General features: G+C 42.3%; 1 protein-coding gene across 1 annotated transcript; it reads right to left on the reverse strand.

Annotated features, from left to right (window-relative positions):
- Nucleotides 1-1017: 1017 nt before the first annotated feature.
- On the reverse strand, nucleotides 1018-6363 carry PENK (proenkephalin). The gene is made up of 2 exons (XM_003419998.3): nucleotides 6226-6363; nucleotides 1018-2099 (listed from the first exon to the last, which is right to left on the reverse strand). Exons 1-2 carry the CDS (start codon nucleotides 6361-6363, stop codon nucleotides 1437-1439), a joined length of 801 nt encoding a protein of 266 aa, XP_003420046.1. The 3' UTR covers nucleotides 1018-1436.
- Nucleotides 6364-19110: the final 12747 nt, after the last annotated feature.

The raw sequence follows: 19110 nt of genomic DNA on the forward strand, positions 1-19110 counted from the left end.
CTCCATCTGGAAGGAAAACTGGTTTAGCAAGGGTTAGGCAGGTAGATGGTGGTGCAGTCCTGTGAGTGGCCTTGCACAGATCAGATGGCCAGGGATGGAGAAAGAGAGGATGGCTGAAGGCAGGGGAGCTCTCTTATCAGATTCAAATACAGGGGGTTGGACTGTGAGCACCTGAAGAGCGGAGACCCTTAATATTCCTTAATTGTTAAGCTCTGATTTTTATTTTGGAGAACAGAATGGAGAAGGTTGGTGGGGGTTCTTTCTGGAAGAATGAGGTAGTTGGTGGGGATTGACCTGCAGGTTGTTTCAATTAGAAAAACAAACGTTATGTTTCTGGTACCTGAATGTTATCCCAAATAGTTTAATTAATATGATGTAGTCACAACTTCCTTGTGTGATGGGAATTTGCCTTCTAAATCTAGTATTAACTATAAAAACCTCTCACAATAGGTTTCCTTATTCTCTAGCTACAATGTTTCATCAATTCACTCATCTAGCCATTCATCAAATACTGGAGGACTCATTATATCCCTAGTGCAGGGTTGCACCTGATGAACAAGATATAATCCAAGTTCTTCCAGTTCTTAGTAGTGACTTGGGGGGAGATAGGGAAGTATAGTGCAAAGGACATTGACTGGGAACAGGAAGTTTGGAGTTTTAATCCCATTTATATTCTTCAATTGATGGGCAACTTTATGCCAAGCACATAACCTTTCTGAGCTCCAGTTTCTTCATTTGTAAAATGGGGCTAAATTATCTTCAATTTCCTAAAGTACTTTGCTAAAGAAAAGAGACGTACAAAATTGTATGGACAGGGTTTCTTACTCAGGAAGACACAGCTAGTTCCTTTATTGGACTTTGCTTTCTCTTCATGTATCCGATTTCCAGAAATGAGAGTGCAAATATATTCTATTGTGCTCCAATGAGTTTACAAACCTGAAATTTGGTATATAAGAAATGGCATTAAAAAAATGTGTTTGCAGCCTCAGCTGTGGGAGGAAAAGGAGGCCAGTAGTTTCCTGTTAACAGATGGTTTTACTGTCTCTGAGTCTAGGATTTACTATGGAAATCCAAAGGCAATTGAGGGCCGTGGAAAAGAAAAGACTCATAAGAACATTATGCAGTTAGGGTTGTGGGTTTATTGTATCTATATACAAGTAAGCATTTATTGATGTTCGTCAAAAATAAAGGACAAGGTAACAAAATTCATTTTAGCATGAAAACCAAATAGCTGCAATAGACCAATACTGCGCTTAGAGACTAAAAAGAGCACAGAACCTGAAGTGGCATCTTTCAGGTCCTCTAGTTAGGCAGACTATCGAGGGCAAAATACACTGCAAGCAACACAAGACAGCCAAACACAGTCAATGAGGCAGTCTCTCATAGGGGACAGAGGAAGGCTTGCTGGGGCCTGGGGTCTCTGAGGAGAAAGAATACTAAAATCTCATAAACCCTCCATATCTTTTTTCCATTTCGGGAACTTCCTTTGAGTAACTCTCGCTTTCTTCGTCAGAGGGCAGAGAATCTGCAAAGCGCTTCAGGAAGCCCCCGTACCTTTTCTGGTAGTCCATCCACCACTCAGGGCGGCCCACCCTTCTCATGAAGCCGCCATATCGCTTCTGCAGCTCTTTAGCTTCGTCTTCCAGCTGCGGGCTTCTTTTTAGACCTCTCATGAAGCCTCCGTATCTCTTGCTCACTCCTTCGTCGTTGTCACTGCCCTCGTGGTGGGGGCCACCTTCTCCTCTCTCCCCGGTGCCCAGCAGCTCTCTCAGCAGATCCGAGGAGTTGGCCAGGGTGTCCTCCTCAGCATCCTTCTTCATGAAGCCCCCGTACCTCTTGGCAAGGGTTTCCCCTTGATTTGCTTCTTCCTCGGGCTCCAAGGGATAAAGCTCGTCCATTTTCTTCATGAAGCCTCCATACCTCTTCATGAAGCCCCCATACTTCTTGGCTAGCAAATGGCTCGCCTCCTGTTTGCCGCTCTCTTGGAGGGTGTTGGCGCCATCTTGAGAAAGCTCCAGATTGGACAGCTGCAGCAGCGCCTTGCAGGCTTCCCAGGTTCTCAGAGAAGGCAGTTTTCCTTCACATTCCAGTGTGCAAGCCTGGAAAAAGAATTCAATGATAAAAAGTGGTTCCTCTGATTTCATTAAGTGAACACTGTTTTTGTGAACTTCATTACGCTCAAGTTAATAGGGACTGTTGCACATAATGAGGTCATCCCCGTATTCCATCGCACTTTCTCATCCCACTGGACAGGCAAATGAAACAAATAAAAACTGAAGGGGGGAAAGAGGAGGACTAATTGGATCAAATTTGAAATTTCTCTCTGGATTTTAACAGATTCAATACTTCGAAAGGTTTTTTTCCAACCAACTTTAATTGAGACTGACTGCCTTCACAATCTAATTTTACTGCAAAAATTTTCACTGCTTATTTCATTTTGCCTAGGATTTTTATAACCAAAAAGGAGAAATTTCTATTTACCTAATTAGGATCATTTCCTCTAAAACTCCTTTTATCTTCTTAGCTTACAGATCAAATCAATATTAATAGCATACGGTTTATTTGCTTACTATTATGAATGTTTTACCTGGAACAGGGTACAATATTCCTGCTAATTCTTTTAATCTTTAAAGAAAACAACATTTTCAAAATGAGTATGGAAAGGCAGCCTAAAAATTCAATTTAAATCCTACGAATTATTTGGTTTTTATATTGATTTGCTGGGTTTTTTATATTGATTTGCTGAAAGCAGAGATGTTTTGCTTTTCTTTTTTCCTTGATTGATTAAAACAGCTGATTTTACCATCCTGAACCACATGATTATAGTAATGAGGTGTGATATGAGGTTATAGATATGCAAATATTCAAATTATTCACATTTCTTAATATTTAGCCACTCGTGTGCAGAGAAAGACTTTTCAAATGAAAATCATGTTATTTGGTAAAACAGGAATGATCAGCATGCAATTCTTTCCTGTTTATTATACAATATTTAAATTATAATTATTATAAGGAATAGGCTATAAACTGTAATGATCTTATTATGATTCCCTTCTAGTTTGTAGGTCACTTAAAAAAAAATTTTTTTTTTTGTCACTTGGGTATGATAAAAATAGTACTAACATTGCACTAACATTTACAAAATCTTTATGATATTTTCATAGGTCTCTGAAGCTATTTATAGAACCCAGGTTGAGAATCCTTGTTTTAGATGGAAAAATCAAGCCTTTCTTGATATTTTAAAGCATATGGGTATATTAATTGATATGAAATACACACCATATTTTCAAGATAAAAGAAAACATTTCATTCTTGCAACAAAATTCTTTAGGGTACACATTTAACCAGCTCTTAATGATTATTTAACCTTTATGTCTAAGAAAATTAAACACATGAGTACATAAAAAATCTAAATATGATCTAAATTAAAATGGCCCTATTTTATTTTTGATAGCTGGTCAGGAAGTGAAAACATCATTAATATACTTAAGATGTTCAAGTGGCATTTCCATTCTAAAATGAAATTTAAATGATCTCTTTGCTAAAAATCAATGTTGAATATTTTATATACTTTTATCAAAACACTTTTCAATGTAGGTGATTTGGGATTCTTTCAAAAACAAATAGTGACAAATAATCACAGCAACACACTCATATTAAAGAAGTGAAGTTAATTTAAAGGTTTCTATGATGGCAATGGTTTAAGAGCCATGTACGCCGCTATTACAGTACTTATCACCCTGTGTTCTATGGTCAAGATCACTTTAGGTAGTAAATTTCCCTTATTAGACAGTAAATTGAATTTGACAGGCCCATAGCTCATCTTTGCATCCTTTGCAGAACTAAGCACAAGTGTCTCTTACAAGGTTGAAACTCAGCAAATATTTATTACATTGCTTTCATTGCATATTTTTTGGCTTGGCAACCTCGTCTCCCATATGTCTTTTGCTTCCTAGCTAAAATTCCCACACTGCTGTACTTCTAGTAATGTAGCCATTAACAAAGGCTTTTGTCACTGAGAAAACAACAACCTTAAAGGTCAACTCCAACAGACAAAAAAATCAGTTAGTTAAATTCAAAATGCCTTCTTAAGAGACTGCTATTTTTTCCTGATGATTCCTTATTACCTCTTTTTTATTTTTCTTCAAATTGCTTATATGACTGGTGCTACACGGCAACAACAATAAAAAGCTACAACACTAACAACATAAGAAGCAGTGGGGAGAATTTCGGAAAGAGCAGCTAATCCCTCTATCCCCTCCGTCCCTTCCCCCCAAATCCTGTTAAATAATGAGAACAGGGAAGAGAGAAAGGAGAGAAAACACAGTTTTGGGCAATATCCAGGGAAGGACTATCTGCCACAAAAGGAGTTTTGCTCAAATTCTCTACCATGGGAGAATAAGATTAGTAGCATTTTGGGAACTTGGTGAAGAAAAAGAAAAAAAGAGAGTAGATTAAATATGAAAAAAAAATGAACAAGCATCGTTAAATGTCAGTCATATTAATACACTGAATCACATAATTTAAGTAAATCTCATATTACTTTAAGGTCAGACAGTGTGATTTGAAAAATTATACTAGGACCTAACTAATAGGGCTGCTCCCTGTGCAGTCCAGGCAAAGCTCCAAGTGGGTGCGACTAGGCTGCGGGATTTAGAGTTCAGAAAGTGGGGTCTCCTCTGTGGTATGTCCCGGGTTTCTCTCTCTTCTGTGTACACTATTCTTTACCTACAAGATCTGTCCTTATGTTTGTAGCCACTAGTCAATTTTTATGCAAGGCTTAAAGGCTCTAGTCTACAGCAGAGAGAAGAGAGGTGGCGGAAGTGGACTGCCTCCTGTATCTAAGGGGGACATGTTTCTCAGAGCTTAAATATGAAGCTGTACTATGTATCTTCTCTCTAAAACCAGGTTAGCAAACCTGAAATGAAATGGATCCAGGTCATTAAAATGAAACAAACATTCAATCTGAAATATATACCTTGAATTTTTTTGGAATCCATTCCTTAATTTTCTTCTGCACTTAATGGATCCACTTACATACCCTTTGATCAAAGGCTCAAGTGAGCCTAAATGCTTGGATTAATACATTTTTCTGTATTGAGCTTTTAAGTCATGGCAGAATTTCATCAAACTGTGAAGTCAGTGCAAAGGAATCATTTGGGGAGTTAGTTAAAATGAAGATTCCTGGGCCCTGAATCTGGAGATTCTGGCTTAGCAGAGGGCCTGAGGAGCTGATTGAAGAGCAAATGTCCTCTGGTTAGAATGAGAGTTCTCTTTCATCAGCTTTTTACCCCCAACCCTTCAGAAGGTTGACACCTCTTCAACTGGCCACCACTCCTCCTGTTTTTTTTTTTTCAATAGCAGAATTAAAACAATTGTCTTAGTAGGTATTACAAGACCAAACCAAACCCAACCCAACCCAGTGCCGTCGAGTCGATTCGGACTCATAGCGACCCTATAGGACAGAGTAGAACTGCCCCATAGAGTTTCCGAGGAGCGCCTGGCGGATTCGAACTGCCGACCCTTTGATTAGCAGCCGTAGCACTTAACCACTACGCCACCAGGGTTTCCAAGTATTACAAAAGTACAGTCAAAACAAGACAGAAGTTAAATTCCAGCGTCACTTGCCTTAAGACAACTGCTGACCTCTTTCTCTCCCGTCTCCTGCACTCCCCCTCCCTCTCCCTTTGTCCCTTCCCCATCCCTTGGCCTTCCTCTATCCACGGGTATGGCTAAGACCTTGAGGGACCTGGGATTAAAGAGCTAGAGACGGGAAATTCGAAGAAAGACGACGAAATAAAACATGGCAACATTGTTATTGCCAGGTTTCTCGCGGGTGAGTGCAGGAAGGCAAGGAGGTTAGTGGTGTGGAAATGGGGCCCTTAGCAGGGGTGTGCTGGGAGCTGGTTGTGACCGCGCGTCTTTGGAGGCGCCCACCAAGTGCTCTCCGAGGTGCTGAAGAGAGCACATCCCGGGAAGCCTGCACCCCCGGGGTTAAAACAAATATGGTTGGCCTCGAGACACAGTTGCCCTATCCTTTCCTAGACAGACTAAGAGGCGGAAGCTAAGAGCTAGAGCGTTCCAAGAACAGCCAGGACACCTGGGTCACCAAGGATTCGCACTACCGCGGCCTGGACCGGGTATGACCTCTAGACGCGCGGCGCAGCGGGTCTGGGTGTCAGCGGGTTGGACGCGACTCATTGGACCAAGGCGCTGAACACTCACCAGCGGGTTGATGTCCGCCGGACGCGCCAGGCGGTAGCTGCACAACGCGCAGTCCTGGCTGCATTCCGCCTGCACGGTCGCCAGGAGCCCGGGGCTGAGCGCCAGCAGCCAAGTGCAGAGTCTCAGGAGCCACGCCATGAGCTAAAGGAGAGAGGGGCGCGCTTTCCAAGGCTGCCCTCCGGTAGAGTGGGTTCCTCGGAAGGCGTCCGCGGCGCGGAAGCCCCAGTTCGATGAGCAGAGTCCGCAGGGACTCTCTTTCCCGGGCCCCAGCCCACCCAGCCGACGGCAATTCCGGAGGGTTCCTGGACGGAGAGCCCGCGACTCAGCTCTCCTGGCGGCTCCAGGTTGGCGCGGTCACCTCCTGCCCTGGGCTGCCGGGGTTCTCGGACACCCTGCACTTTTCGGGAGTCAGCTGTCCAGGGCAGGATTCTGGAGGCAACGCCAGAGGCCAAGTGCGACAGCGGGCGCCTGGGGTTAGCGCCAGTGCCCAGGAGGCGCGGCATTGACCAAGGCCACAAACAGGGACCGGAGAAAGTCGGGGACCCCATGCAATGGCATGCAGAGTAAAATCGAGCAGGAGAGACGTCCCCAAACATGACAGCTTTGGGCAAGTTCACTCACGCTGATGCTCTTCGGATGCAGCAGGGCTGGTCGGCGACACCTGGTTCCGGGAACGACTCTGGAGGAGAGAGAAGAGCGCACTGGTGAGGCAGGCGAGCTGGGCAGAGGGTCGGGCGGCGAACGCGGGCCTCACCTGGCCGCGGGGCGCGCTGGGGCCGGGTTCCGGGCGCTGCCTGGGTCGCTTGCCTCGCCGTCGCGGGCTGGCGGCGGTTGGGCCACTTTATAATTAGCCGCAAACCGAAGGAGGCGGCGCGCCCCAATCGCAGGCTGGCTGCGGTGACGCACGCCCTACGCCAGCCTGCGCTGACGCCCTCCCGGAGGGGGCCCGCTGGCCGAGCTGTCCCCAGGCCTGGGTCAGGTGGGGGCGACGCCCTGGGACTCATCTCGCGACAGGGCTTTCCTACTGGGAGCCTAGAGTCCTTAGATCTGGGGGAGATGGGGGCAAGATCCAGATCTGTGGTGTAAAATCCCTGAAGGCGTTGTGGGGGTAGAGGCTTCAGGGAGAGGACCCCAGGTGGCGTTAGGAGGGGCAGGAAGACGGGCTTAGATTTCTGGAATGTGACGGAGACCCTCAGCGCAGGTGAATCGACCTGTCCCCACCTGCTCTCGGGGCTCTCTCTCTGGTCCCTGTTGGGACCAAGTACAGACTTCCAAAATGTCATCATGTACCCACTGTCTGTCTCCCGCCCTTGACTCGGGTTGCCGCTGAGGCGTCTAAATCCGTAGTAGGAGCTCAATAAATGGTTAAAGGAGCGAATGCTTGGAACTTTCCCGGAATCCTAGAATCTCACGACAGAGCTTTCCCTTTTCTCTTTAGTGAAATCCCTGGCCGAGTGTGGCAGCAGGTAAAGCTAATGTTCTGGAACAGCGTTCGTTCCTCGGGGAAGGGCACGCGTCACAGCCCCGGGCGCCCTTTCAGCGCCGGAGGAGACCCGCTTATCCACATCCTCAGGCAGAGCTCACAGGCTGCCGCGCCGAGCGAGGTGGAGAGGCGTCCAGGGGTGTTTGACGAGTGAAGGGGTGCCGGGGCAGGGAGACGTCAGCGCGCCAGGAGGGTGGAGGCGAGGGATGACCAGAAACGCGATGCCTTCTTCGCACCGCTCTTCAGAGAGGGGGCAGAGAGCAGACCACCAAGGCTGTCGTTGGAAACCAATTCAGCCTCTTCCTGGCTCTTGACAAGTTGCTCACCTTCTCTAATGCCTCCGTTTCCCTATTTGAAAACAAGGACAGAAGTAGTATGGGATTCACAGGGTTCTGGAGAGAATAAACTGAAAAAAATAGACTTGTGCCTGTCGCCATAGCAAGCCCTCCGAAAGTGTTTGTAACCATCTGTTATCCATTCGTCTTTCTATCTGTCATTGCCTATCCTTTATCTATTATCCATCCACCTATGTATCTAGCTCTCTCCTGACCCTAGAGAGAAACGACAAACAGTCCGGGAGCCCACCACACAGAAAGAGTCCCAGGGCGTTAAAGCAAAGGACAGCTCCGCTTTTGGTCCTTGGTGGGGTCGGGTGGAGCCGCCGGGCGCTTCTAAAGCGAGAGTCACGCTGCATCGCCCATTTTGGTCGCTAGAGGGCAGCGCTCTCCTGCCTAGGTTTGGCGCGCGGGGATCGGGTCTCCTGGCGTCTGGGCACGTCTCACCTCCCTGGCTCGGGACAGCCGACCTGGAGCTGCCGCGGAGCTGCCCCCTCGGCTGGGCAGCTCTGCAGCACGGCGGGAGAGGCGATGCTGGCGATGCGGAGGGGTGACGTTCCCCGTAGCTCTAAAGAGCCAGCATTAATCTCTTACAGGAAAGGCACACGTTTCCCTCGACTTTTTAGACTCTGCCTAAGGGGCCCTGTGGCGCAGTGGTTGAAGGCTCAGGCTGCTAGCCAAAAGGTCAGCAGTTCGAATCCTCGAACTCTATGAGGAAGTTCCACTCTGTTCTGTAGGGTGGCTATGACTGCGTGGCAACGGTTTGGTTTGGTTTGGTTTTTACTTAAGGGTGTTGCCTGTATCCTTACAGTTTCGCGGTAGACAGAAACGACAGCTCCCACATGTCATCTGTCTTCACTTAAATAGGTCTCCCCCTGTTGCCTTGGTTTGTAAAGGAAGCTGACTACACCTGCAGTACTCTGTGCAAAACTCCTGCCTGACAAAAACTTGTGGTAGCAAGGACGTCTGGATTCACCCGGGATCTGCCTCCACGTCATCAGGTCAGCTGGGCGTGTGCAGAGAACAACACGGGCACACGTGCTTCCTGGGGCACAGGGTGCCAGTACACAGAAGACTCTTTAGGATCTTAGAAAAGCAGCAGCTTACGTCCGGAAGGACTTCAGGGATAATTTATTTCAGCCCCTCATTTTATAGGTGGAGAAACTGAATCTCGGAATGCCCAAATGACCCGCCCAGTCAGTCGTCAAACCAGGTTTACCGACGCTTCTCCAGGGAGACCAGCTTTTTTTTTCTGTCGGAACAATTAATGTCTATTCTGAGTTAGTTTCGCTTGGTGGGTCTGTATCGTATGGTTCTCCCCCACACTTTAAAGGTCAGGGGAGAAAGGAAGAGATGGGAAGAGAGGGCGTCCCCTAGGAGTAGTGCAAGGGTACTTAGTCCTCCCGACTGCCCTATGCACTGCTTTCACCCCCTTTGCCAAGTCCAACTCAGAGCACAACCCCATGGGTTACAGAATAGAATTGCTCCATAGGGTTTTCTTGGCTGTACTTTTTATGGAAGCAGATTGCCAGGTCGTTCTTCCATGGTTCTGCTGAGTGAGTTTGAACTATCAACCTTTCGGTTAATCGCTGAGAGGAAACCATCTGCGCCACCCAGGGACCTGCTTGGAACGTAGTAGGTGCTTAATCGATGTGTGTTGAATGAATGAATGAAATGGTGAGAGGTGGACCTTGTCTGATGTACCCCACTCATTGACATTTCTTCCCATTACCTTCCCCCTGGATGCTAAAACTGACAGAATTCCATACTTGTTTCTTTATATTTGAACGGTGGCATGGAGTTGTGAGCAAGCCTTTTGTCGAGCCTTTAACTACTTATGAAGAATAAACAGATTTTTAGTTACATTCAGGGAAAAAGCTAGTTTCAGAAATCTAAGCAAAAAAAAGGGAAGGGGAACTTGTCTTCAAGTATTTAATCCAGAGAATTCTGATCCTCAGGCCAGGATCTCACCTTCTTCTGACCCTAGGGTCCCAAGCCTTAGACAAAAGGGGCCTTTCCAGAGACCAAGGAATGTGACTTTGGGAGCCCTGATGATGAGTGGTATTTTACTCAGGTATTCCAGGTGTTGAATCACGAGGAGTTTAAGAAGGTCCTGCTCTTGTCCTCTTCCATCGTTTCCAGGATGGAGGAGGCTAAACTGAACCACGTGTTCAGGTTCTGACTCTCTTCTCCCCGCCCCTCCAGCTATCCAAATACACATGCTTTATTGCAGAGCTTTCTTTGCCCCCTCTGCATAATAACAGCAGTGGAAACAAAGCAGTTCTGCACTCGGGTGATTGTTTAATGTTTCTACATAAAAGCACCATGTTCTAACATTCAGGTGTTTGGAGTCGAGCCAGCAGCAGGGAAAACTTGCCTGTTTTCAGTTACTATCAGAAGCACGGGCTTTGGAAAATGGAATTCTGTGACCTGGGCACCTTACCGTGGAGGGTCACTGTGGAGGGACTCTTTTTCAGCCTGACTCAGAACCCTACAACAGAGAAGCTCCAGTGCTGTTGGCTTGACTGAGATGTTCTTATGGCATGATAAATCCCCCTCTGAGGAAAGCAAGTGCTTGTACATTCTCACTGTCAAAAAATCCAGGAAAAGTGACCTCGTATAGTATTCTGAAAAGAGTTTAAATAATAGAAAATGTGTCAATGTGTTGAGAGATGATAGATAGATAGAGAGAAAGAGAGAGAGAGATTGAGAGAGAAACAGCCAGGAAGGAAAACTAAACTAGGCATATAAGACATACTGTTGATATATTGTTAAGTATAGAAACAATTGAAAGACATTTCCTGAAATTGACCTAAAGCTCATAGATAGGGAAAAGATGAATTTTAGTATTAAGCATAGGTAATTAGGCCACATGGAGCCCTGGTGGCATAGTGGTTAAGAGCTTGTTGGCAGTTTGAATCCGGCAGCAGCTCCTTGGAAACCCCATGGGGCAGTTTTACTTTGTCCTATAGGGTCACTATGAGTCCTAATGGACTCGATGACAATGGGTTTGGTTTAATTAGGCCATGAATAAAACAAGTTACATTATGATTCATTGGAATAAAATAAGTTGTAGCTGTGAATGTAACTAATGTAGGAATTTTCAAGCAGTTTGACTTAAAAAAAAGAAAAAAGAAGAAAAAACTGACTTCTAGAATTGCCCTGAAGCCATGTAATAGTCACACCAGAGAACCAGTCAAGTTAAAAAATTGTATTGCCTAGTGGGTCACAAACCTCATTTGACACTTTGAATTTGACTTGTATTTGGTTGTTTCTGAAGTCAAATTCCAGATCCCAAGTACAGGATCTACATAGAAGGCATTTAAAATATTTATTATATGAATGAATGAAATCAACTACAAAGGAAACAAATGTCCAAAATCAAGGCAATGCTAGAAGTTCGAAATAGGCTTTGAGCAATAATAGATAACTGGAAGAAACCCAAATGAGGCTGCTAGCTTCCTCAGGGAATTTCTTTGTGTACGACCCACAGAGCTTTGCACAAAGTAGGTCCTTAGCAAAGTTGGCAATGTTCCTCCTTGTAGTTACACCTCCCATAGCACCCATGCTCATGGGTTACATTCATGTGGTCAAAATGTTTTCATAAAATTATACAGGGAAAGAGCTCAAAACTTTGCAGATATTCACTTCTTTCATTACTCTGTCCATATCCACTTTGTTGCATATAGGTATTAGAACTTAGACCAAAATATTTTTTATGTTCATGAATCTTGTGAAAATCCGCCTAGAGAAGGTGCAGTACAGAATGAAGTAAGGGAACAGCGGGGTTGAAATAGGCACCTCTTTTCTACTGCAAAGCTCTTATCTGATCATAAATTTAGTGGAACAGGAAACCCAGGGAAGTGTCAGAGCAGATCTGATAGAAATTAACAAAGTGCAAAATGTTGTTGAGGAAAACAATTATTTTGCTATTAAGAGTTATATTTGGAAAATACTAATTTTGATTCCTTTTGTTCCACTAGCAATTGAGTGTAGGATCTTGGGAAAGTTGTTAATCTCTGAACTTGCATTTTTTTCATTTGTACAATGTGGAGAATAAAACTGACCACACTGGTTTGTTGCATGGATTAAATAAAAAACTAATATATGCACTGTAGGTAGTCAATTTATATTAATGATCTTTTTTATTGTACATATTAAGCTTGAATTTCTGAGGCAAAATGTTTTTTCTCAGTTCTTGGGTTGCCTTGTTCTTAGCCTCTTATTCTCAGAAGCTATAGTTTATTTGAACATTCAAATAATGGAAGAAAGTGAGTAGAGTATTGATAATGAATTCTGTAGAGTGTTTTGATAATGGTTGAAGGAAATAGGCTATTTATCTATGTGGATTCAGTGTGCTGAATAAAAAAATTCAATGAAACAGCAACTTATAATAACTGCAGGTAGGAAGCTGCTTCATAAAAATTGTTCTAAGATAGTCCTAGAAAATAGGACTTCTTGATAGCACACACAATCTTATTACTCGTTATTTTATTTGGGATGCATTATGTTAACCTCCAACGTTAGTACCAGTTTCTTGCCACAGGACCCTCAAACGTCTTTGCTTCCAATCCAATCTTAAAATTTCATTGTCTCTCGGTTTTTGTATTTGACATCCTCTCACATCCTTAGGAAGATTCCTGTATTAATTTTCTTTGTTGAAAATCTTTTCTCTCCTGCATTGCCAATTTTTGCCTCTAGGAGTCCCTGGGTGGTGCAAAGGGTTAATGTGATTGGCTGCTAACTGAAAAGTTGGAAGTTCAAGTCCACTCAGAGGTACTATGTTTTAGAAGTAAGACCCAATGATCTATTTCTCAAAAATCAGCCATCGAAAACCCTATGGAGCCCAGTTCTACTCTGACACACATGGGGTTGCCAGGAGTTGGAATGTACTCGATGGTAACTAGTTCATTGTGTCTTAGTCCTCAGCATATAAACTTGCTTATTTACCACACTCCTTTTTTTGTGAAGAATCTAGCATTTGTTTTCTTAAATCAAGGTTTGCTTTTAGAACTGATTTCCTTCAAACCACCACTACCAAAAATGCAGAATTATAGCTCAAGAAGACACTAAGTGATTTATTTAACTAGACTGACTTACTGCTCATCTGTCATTTTATTGTTCTGTGGCAGTTTGCATGTTTCTGTGATGCTGGAAGCTATGTCACCAGTATTTTAAATACCAGCAGGATCACCCATGGTGAACAGGCTTCAGCAGTGCTTCCGGACTAAGAAAAAGGATCTGGCAGCCTACTTCTGAAAAAATTGACCAGGGAAAACCTTATGAATAGCAGTGGAACATTGTCTGATACAGTGCTGGAAGATGAGCCCCTCAGATTGGAAGGCACTCAAAATACAAGTGAGGAAGAGCTGCCTCTTCAAATTAGAGTCAGTCTTAATGACATGGATGGAGTAAATCTTCATTTGCTAATGTGGCATGACTCAAAATGACAAGAAACAGCTGCAAACACCCATTAATAATTGGGACATGGAATGTAGGAAGTATGAATCTAGGAAAATTGGAAGTCACCAAAAGTGAAATGGAACACAGAAAGATTGATATACTAGGCATTAGTGTGCTGTAATGGACTGGTATTGGCCATTTTGAATGGGACAATCATATGGCATATTATGACAGGAATGAAAAATTGAAGAGGAATGGTGTTGCATTCATCATCAAAAAGAACATTTCAAGATCTATCCTGAAGTACAATGGTGTCAGTGATATGATAATATCCATATGCCTACAAGGAAGACTATTTAATATGACTGTTATTCAAATTTATGCACCAAATGCTAAGGCCAAAAATGAAGAAATTCAAGATTCTTACCAACTTCTGCAATCTGAAATTCATCAGACATGTAATAAATTGATCAAACATGTAATAATTACTGGTGATTGAAACGCAAAAGTTGGAAACGAAGAAGAATCCATAGTTGGAAAATACGGCCTTGGTGATAGAAATGATGCAGGAGATTGCATGATAGAATTTTGCAAGACCAATGACTTCATTGTAAATACCTTTTTCAACAATATAAATATAAATGGCAACTATACACGGGGACCTCTCAAATCAAAACCATCTGTGGAAAGAGATGATGGAGAAGCTCAATATTATCAGTCAGAACAAGGCCAGGGGCTGACTGCGGAACAGACCATCAATTGCTCCTATGCAAGTTCAAGCTGAAAAAAAAAGGTGAGGAAAATTAGAACAAGTCCACAAGGAGCAAATTACAACCCTGAGTATACTGCATATGAATTGAGAGGTCATTTCAAGAATAGCTTTGACTTATTGAACACTAATGACCAAAAAGCAGATGAGTTGTGGGATGACATCAAAGACATCATACAAGAAAAAAGAAAAAGGTCATTAAAAAGACAGGAAAGAAAGACAAAACCAAAGCTGATGTCAGAAGAGACTCTAAAACTTCATCTTGAAACTGCAGCAGCTAAAGTAAATGGAAGAAATGATGAAGTAAAAGAGCTGAACAGAGGATTTCAAAGGGTGGCTTGAAAAGACAAAGTAAAATATTATAATGAAATGTGCAAAGACCTAGAGTTAGAAAACTGAATCACCCTTGGCATTTCACAAGCTGAAAGAACTGAAAAAAAAATTCAAGCCTCAAGTTGCAATATTAAAGAATTCTATGTGCAAATATTGAATGACACAGGAAACATCAAAAGAAGATGGAAGGTGGAACAGTCACTGTATCAAAAATAACTGGTGGACATTCAACCTTTTCGGAGGTAGCATACGTCAAGAACTGATGGTATTGAAGGACTTCCAGCTTCTTAGACTGTGAGAAAATACATTTCTCTTTGTTAAAGCCATCCACTTGTGGTATTTCTGTCATAGAAGCACTAGACAACAAAGATAGTTGCTATGAGATGGAACTGACTCAAAGGCATCTAACAACAACAATTTGCCCAATCTGGAAACAATAGCATTTTCCTTGAAACTAACATCCAAATCATATTTTTTTCATGGTTATTTCAAAAGCTGAGGCATTTGATATTCATTCTAGCCTCCAAATCCAGACCCTTTTTAAATAAAAGAGCACTTTATCTATACCATTTCACCTTCCTGCTCAACTTCTATGCTAACTCTTTGCTAATATTTGAGATTCTAGAAGGATAGTCTTCCTTCCTTGTTGGTCCTTACTCATTGCCTACAAAGTCCTTTTGTCCTTGAAGTTTTGATTTTTAAAATATTTTTTTATTGTGCTTTAAGTGAAAGTATGCAAATCAAGTCAGTTTCTCATACAAAATTTATATACACCTTGCTATATACTCCTGGTTGCTCTCCCCCTAATGAGACAGCTTGCTTCTTCTTTCCAACCTGTATTTCCATGTCCCTTCAGCCAGCTTCTGTCCCCCTCTGCCTTCTCATCTCCCCTCCAGACAGGAGCTGCCCACATAGTCCCATGTGTCTACTTGATCCAAGAAGCTCACTCCTCACCAGTATCATATTCCATCCTATAGTTTAATCCAATCCCTGTCTGAAGAGTTGGCTTTGGGAATGTTTCCTGTCTTGGGCTAACAGAAGGTTTGGAGACCATGACCTCTGGGGTACTTCTAGTCTCAGTCAGACCATTAAGTCTGGTCTTTTTAAGAGAATTTGAGGTCTGCATCCCTCTGCTCTCCTGCTCCCTCAGGGCTCTCTGTTGTGTTCCCTGTCAGGGCAGTCATCAGTTGTAGCCGGGCACCATCTAGTTCTTCTGGTCTCAGGATGATGTAGTCTCTGATTTATGTGGCTCTTTCTGTCTCTTGGGCTCATAATTACCTTGTGTCTTTGGTGTCTTTGCTGTTCTTCATTCTCCTTTGATCCAGGTGGTTTGAGATCATTTGATGGATCTTACATGGCCACTTGCTAGCATTTAAGGCTCCACACATAACTCTCCAAAGTGGGATGCAGAATGTTTACTTAATAGATTTTATTATGCCAGTTGACTTAGATGTCTCCTGAAACCACGGTCCCAAACCCTCGCCCCTGCTATGCTGGCCTTCAAAGTGTTCAGTTTATTCAGGAAACTTCTTTGCTTTTGGTTTAGTCCAGTTGTGCTGACCTCTCCTGTATTGCATGTTGTCTTTCCCTTCACCTAAGATAGGTCTTGTCTACTATCTAATTAGTGAATACCCCTCTGCCTCCCTCCCTACCCCCTCTTATAACAATCAAAGAATATTTTCTTCTCTGTTTAAACTATTTCTTGAGTTCTTATAATAGTGGTCTCATACAATATTTGTCCTTTTGCAACTGACTAATTTCACTCAGCATAATGTCTTCCAGATTCCTCCACGTTATGAGATGTTTCACGGATTCATCATTGTTCTTTATCAATGAATAGTATTCCATTGCATGAACGTACCATAATTTATTTATCCATTCATCCATTGATGGGCACCTTGGTTACTTCCATCTTTTTGCTATTGTAAACAGTGCTGCAATGAACATAGGTGTGCATGTATCTGTTAGTATAAAGGATCTTATTTCTCTAGGATGTATTCCAAGGAGTGGGATTGCTGAATTGTATGGTAGCTCTACTTCTAGCTTTTTAAGGAAGAGCCAAATTGATTTCCAAAGTGGCTGTACCATCTTATATTCCTGCTAGCAGTGCATTAAGTGTTCCAGTCTCTCCACAACCTCTCCAACATCTTTTATTTTGTGTTTTTTAGATTAATGCCAGCCTTGTTGGAGTGAGATGGAATCTCATTGGAGTTTTGATTTGCATTTCTCTAGTGGCTAATGATTGTGAGCATTTCTTCATGTATCCGTTAGCTGCCTGAATGTCTTCTTTGGTGAAGTGCCTGTTCATCTCTTTGCCCATTTTTAATTGAGTTTTTTGTCTTTTTGTAGTTGAGTTTTTGCAGTAGCATGTAGATTTTAGAGATCAGTCACTGACTGGAAATGCCATAGCTAAAAACTTTTTCCCAGTCTGTAGGTAATCTTTTTACTCTTTTGGTGAAGTCTTTGGATGAGCATAGGTGTTTGATCTTTAGGAGCTCCCAGTTATCTAGTTTTTCTTCTGCATTGTTAGTAAAGTTTTGTATACTCTTTACGCCATGTATTAGGGCTCCTAATGTTGTCCTTATTTTTTCTTCAATGATCTTTATCCTTTTAGATTTTGTATTTAGGTTTTGATCCATTTTGTACTTGTTTTTTTTGCATGGTGTGAAGTGTGGGTCTTGTTTCTTTTTTTGTTGGTGGATATCCAGTTATGCCAGCACCATTTGTTAAAATGACTACCTTTTCCCTATTTAACTGTTTTGGGGCCTTTGTCAAATATCAACTGCTCATATGTGGATGGATTTGTGTCTGGATTCTCAATTCCGTTACATTGGTCCATGTGTCTTCTGTTGTACCAGTACCAGGCTGTTTTGACTACTGTGGCAGTATAATAGATTCTAAAATCAGGTAGAGTGAGGCCTCCCACTTTGTTCTTCTTTTTCACTAATACTTTACTTATACGGAGCCTCTTTCCCTTCCATATGAAGTTGATGATTTGTTTCTCCATCTCATTAAAGAATGTCTTTGGAATTTGGATCAGAATTGGATTAAATCTACAGATTGCTTTTGGTAGAATAGACATTTTTACAATGTTAAGTCTTCCCATCCATGAGCAAGGTATGTTTTTCCGCTTATGTAGGTCTCTTTTGGTTTCTTGCAGAAGTGTTTTGTAGTTTTCTTTGTATAAGTCTTTTACATCTCTGATAAGATTTATTCCTAAGTATTTTTTCTTCTTGGGGGCTACTGTAAATGGTATTGATTTGGTGGTTTCATCTTCGATGTTCTTTTTGTTGGTGTAGAGGAATCCAACCGATTTTTGTATGTTTATCTTGTATTCCAATACTCTGAACTCTTCTATTAGTTTCATTAGTTTTCTTGAGGATTCCTTAGGGTATTCTGAGCATAAGATCATGTCATCTTCAAATAGAGGTACTTTTACTTTTCCCTTACCAATCTGGATGCCCTTTCTTTCTTTATCTAGCCTAATTGCTCTGGCTAGGACGTCCAGCACAACATTGAGTAAGAGTGGTGATAAAAGGCGTCCTTATCTGGTTCCCAATCTCAAGGGGAATGCTTTCAGGCTTTCTCCTTTTAGGATAATGGTGGCTATTGGCTTTGTATAAATGCCCTTTCTTATGTTGAGGAATTTTCCTTCTGTTCGTATTTTGCTGAGAGTTTTCATCATGAATGGGTGTTGAGCTTTGTCAAATGCCTTTTCTGCACCCATTGATAAAATCATGGATTCTTGTCATTTGTTTTCTTTATATGATGGGTTACATTAATAGTTTTTCTAATGTTGAACCATCCCTGCATACCTGGTATGAATCCCACTTGGTCGTGGTGAATTATTTTTTTGATATGTTGTTGCATTCTATTGGCTAGAATTTTGTTGAGGATTTTTGCATCTAAGTTCATGAGGGATAAAGGTCTGTAATTTCCTTTTTTTGTGGTGTGTTTACCTGGTTTTGGTATCAGGGATATGCTGGCTTTATAGAATGAGTTTGGGAATGTTCCACCCTTTTTCTGCTCTGAAATAGCTTTAATAGTAGTGGTCTTAACTCTTCTGTGAAAATTTGGTAGAATGCTGTAGTGAAGCCATCTGGGGCAGGGCTTTTTTTTTGTTGGGAGTTCTTTGATTACCTTTTTACTCTCTTCTTTTGTTATGGGTCTATTTAGTTGTTCTACCTTTTTTTGTGTTAGTTTAGGTAGATAGTGTGTTTCTAGGGATTCATCCATTTCTTCTAGATTTTCAAATTTGTTAGAGTAGAATTTTTCATAGTAATCTGATATGATTCTTTTAATTTCAGTTGGGTCTATCGTAATATCACCCATCTCATTTCTTATTCAGGTTGCTTCTCCTGTTTTTCTTTTGTCAGTTTGGCCAATGGTTTACCAATTTTGTTGATGTTTTCAAAGAACCAGCTTTTGGTCTTGTTGATGCTTTCAATTGTTTTTCTGTTTTCTGTTTCATTTAGTTCTGCTCTAAGTTTTATTATTTGTTTTCTTCTGGTGCCTGAGGGTTTCTTTTGTTGCTCTCTTTCTATTTGTTCAAGTTGTAGGGA

The sequence above is a fragment of the Loxodonta africana genome, chromosome 18 (genome assembly GCF_030014295.1).
Source record: "Loxodonta africana isolate mLoxAfr1 chromosome 18, mLoxAfr1.hap2, whole genome shotgun sequence".
NCBI lineage: Eukaryota > Metazoa > Chordata > Mammalia > Proboscidea > Elephantidae > Loxodonta > Loxodonta africana.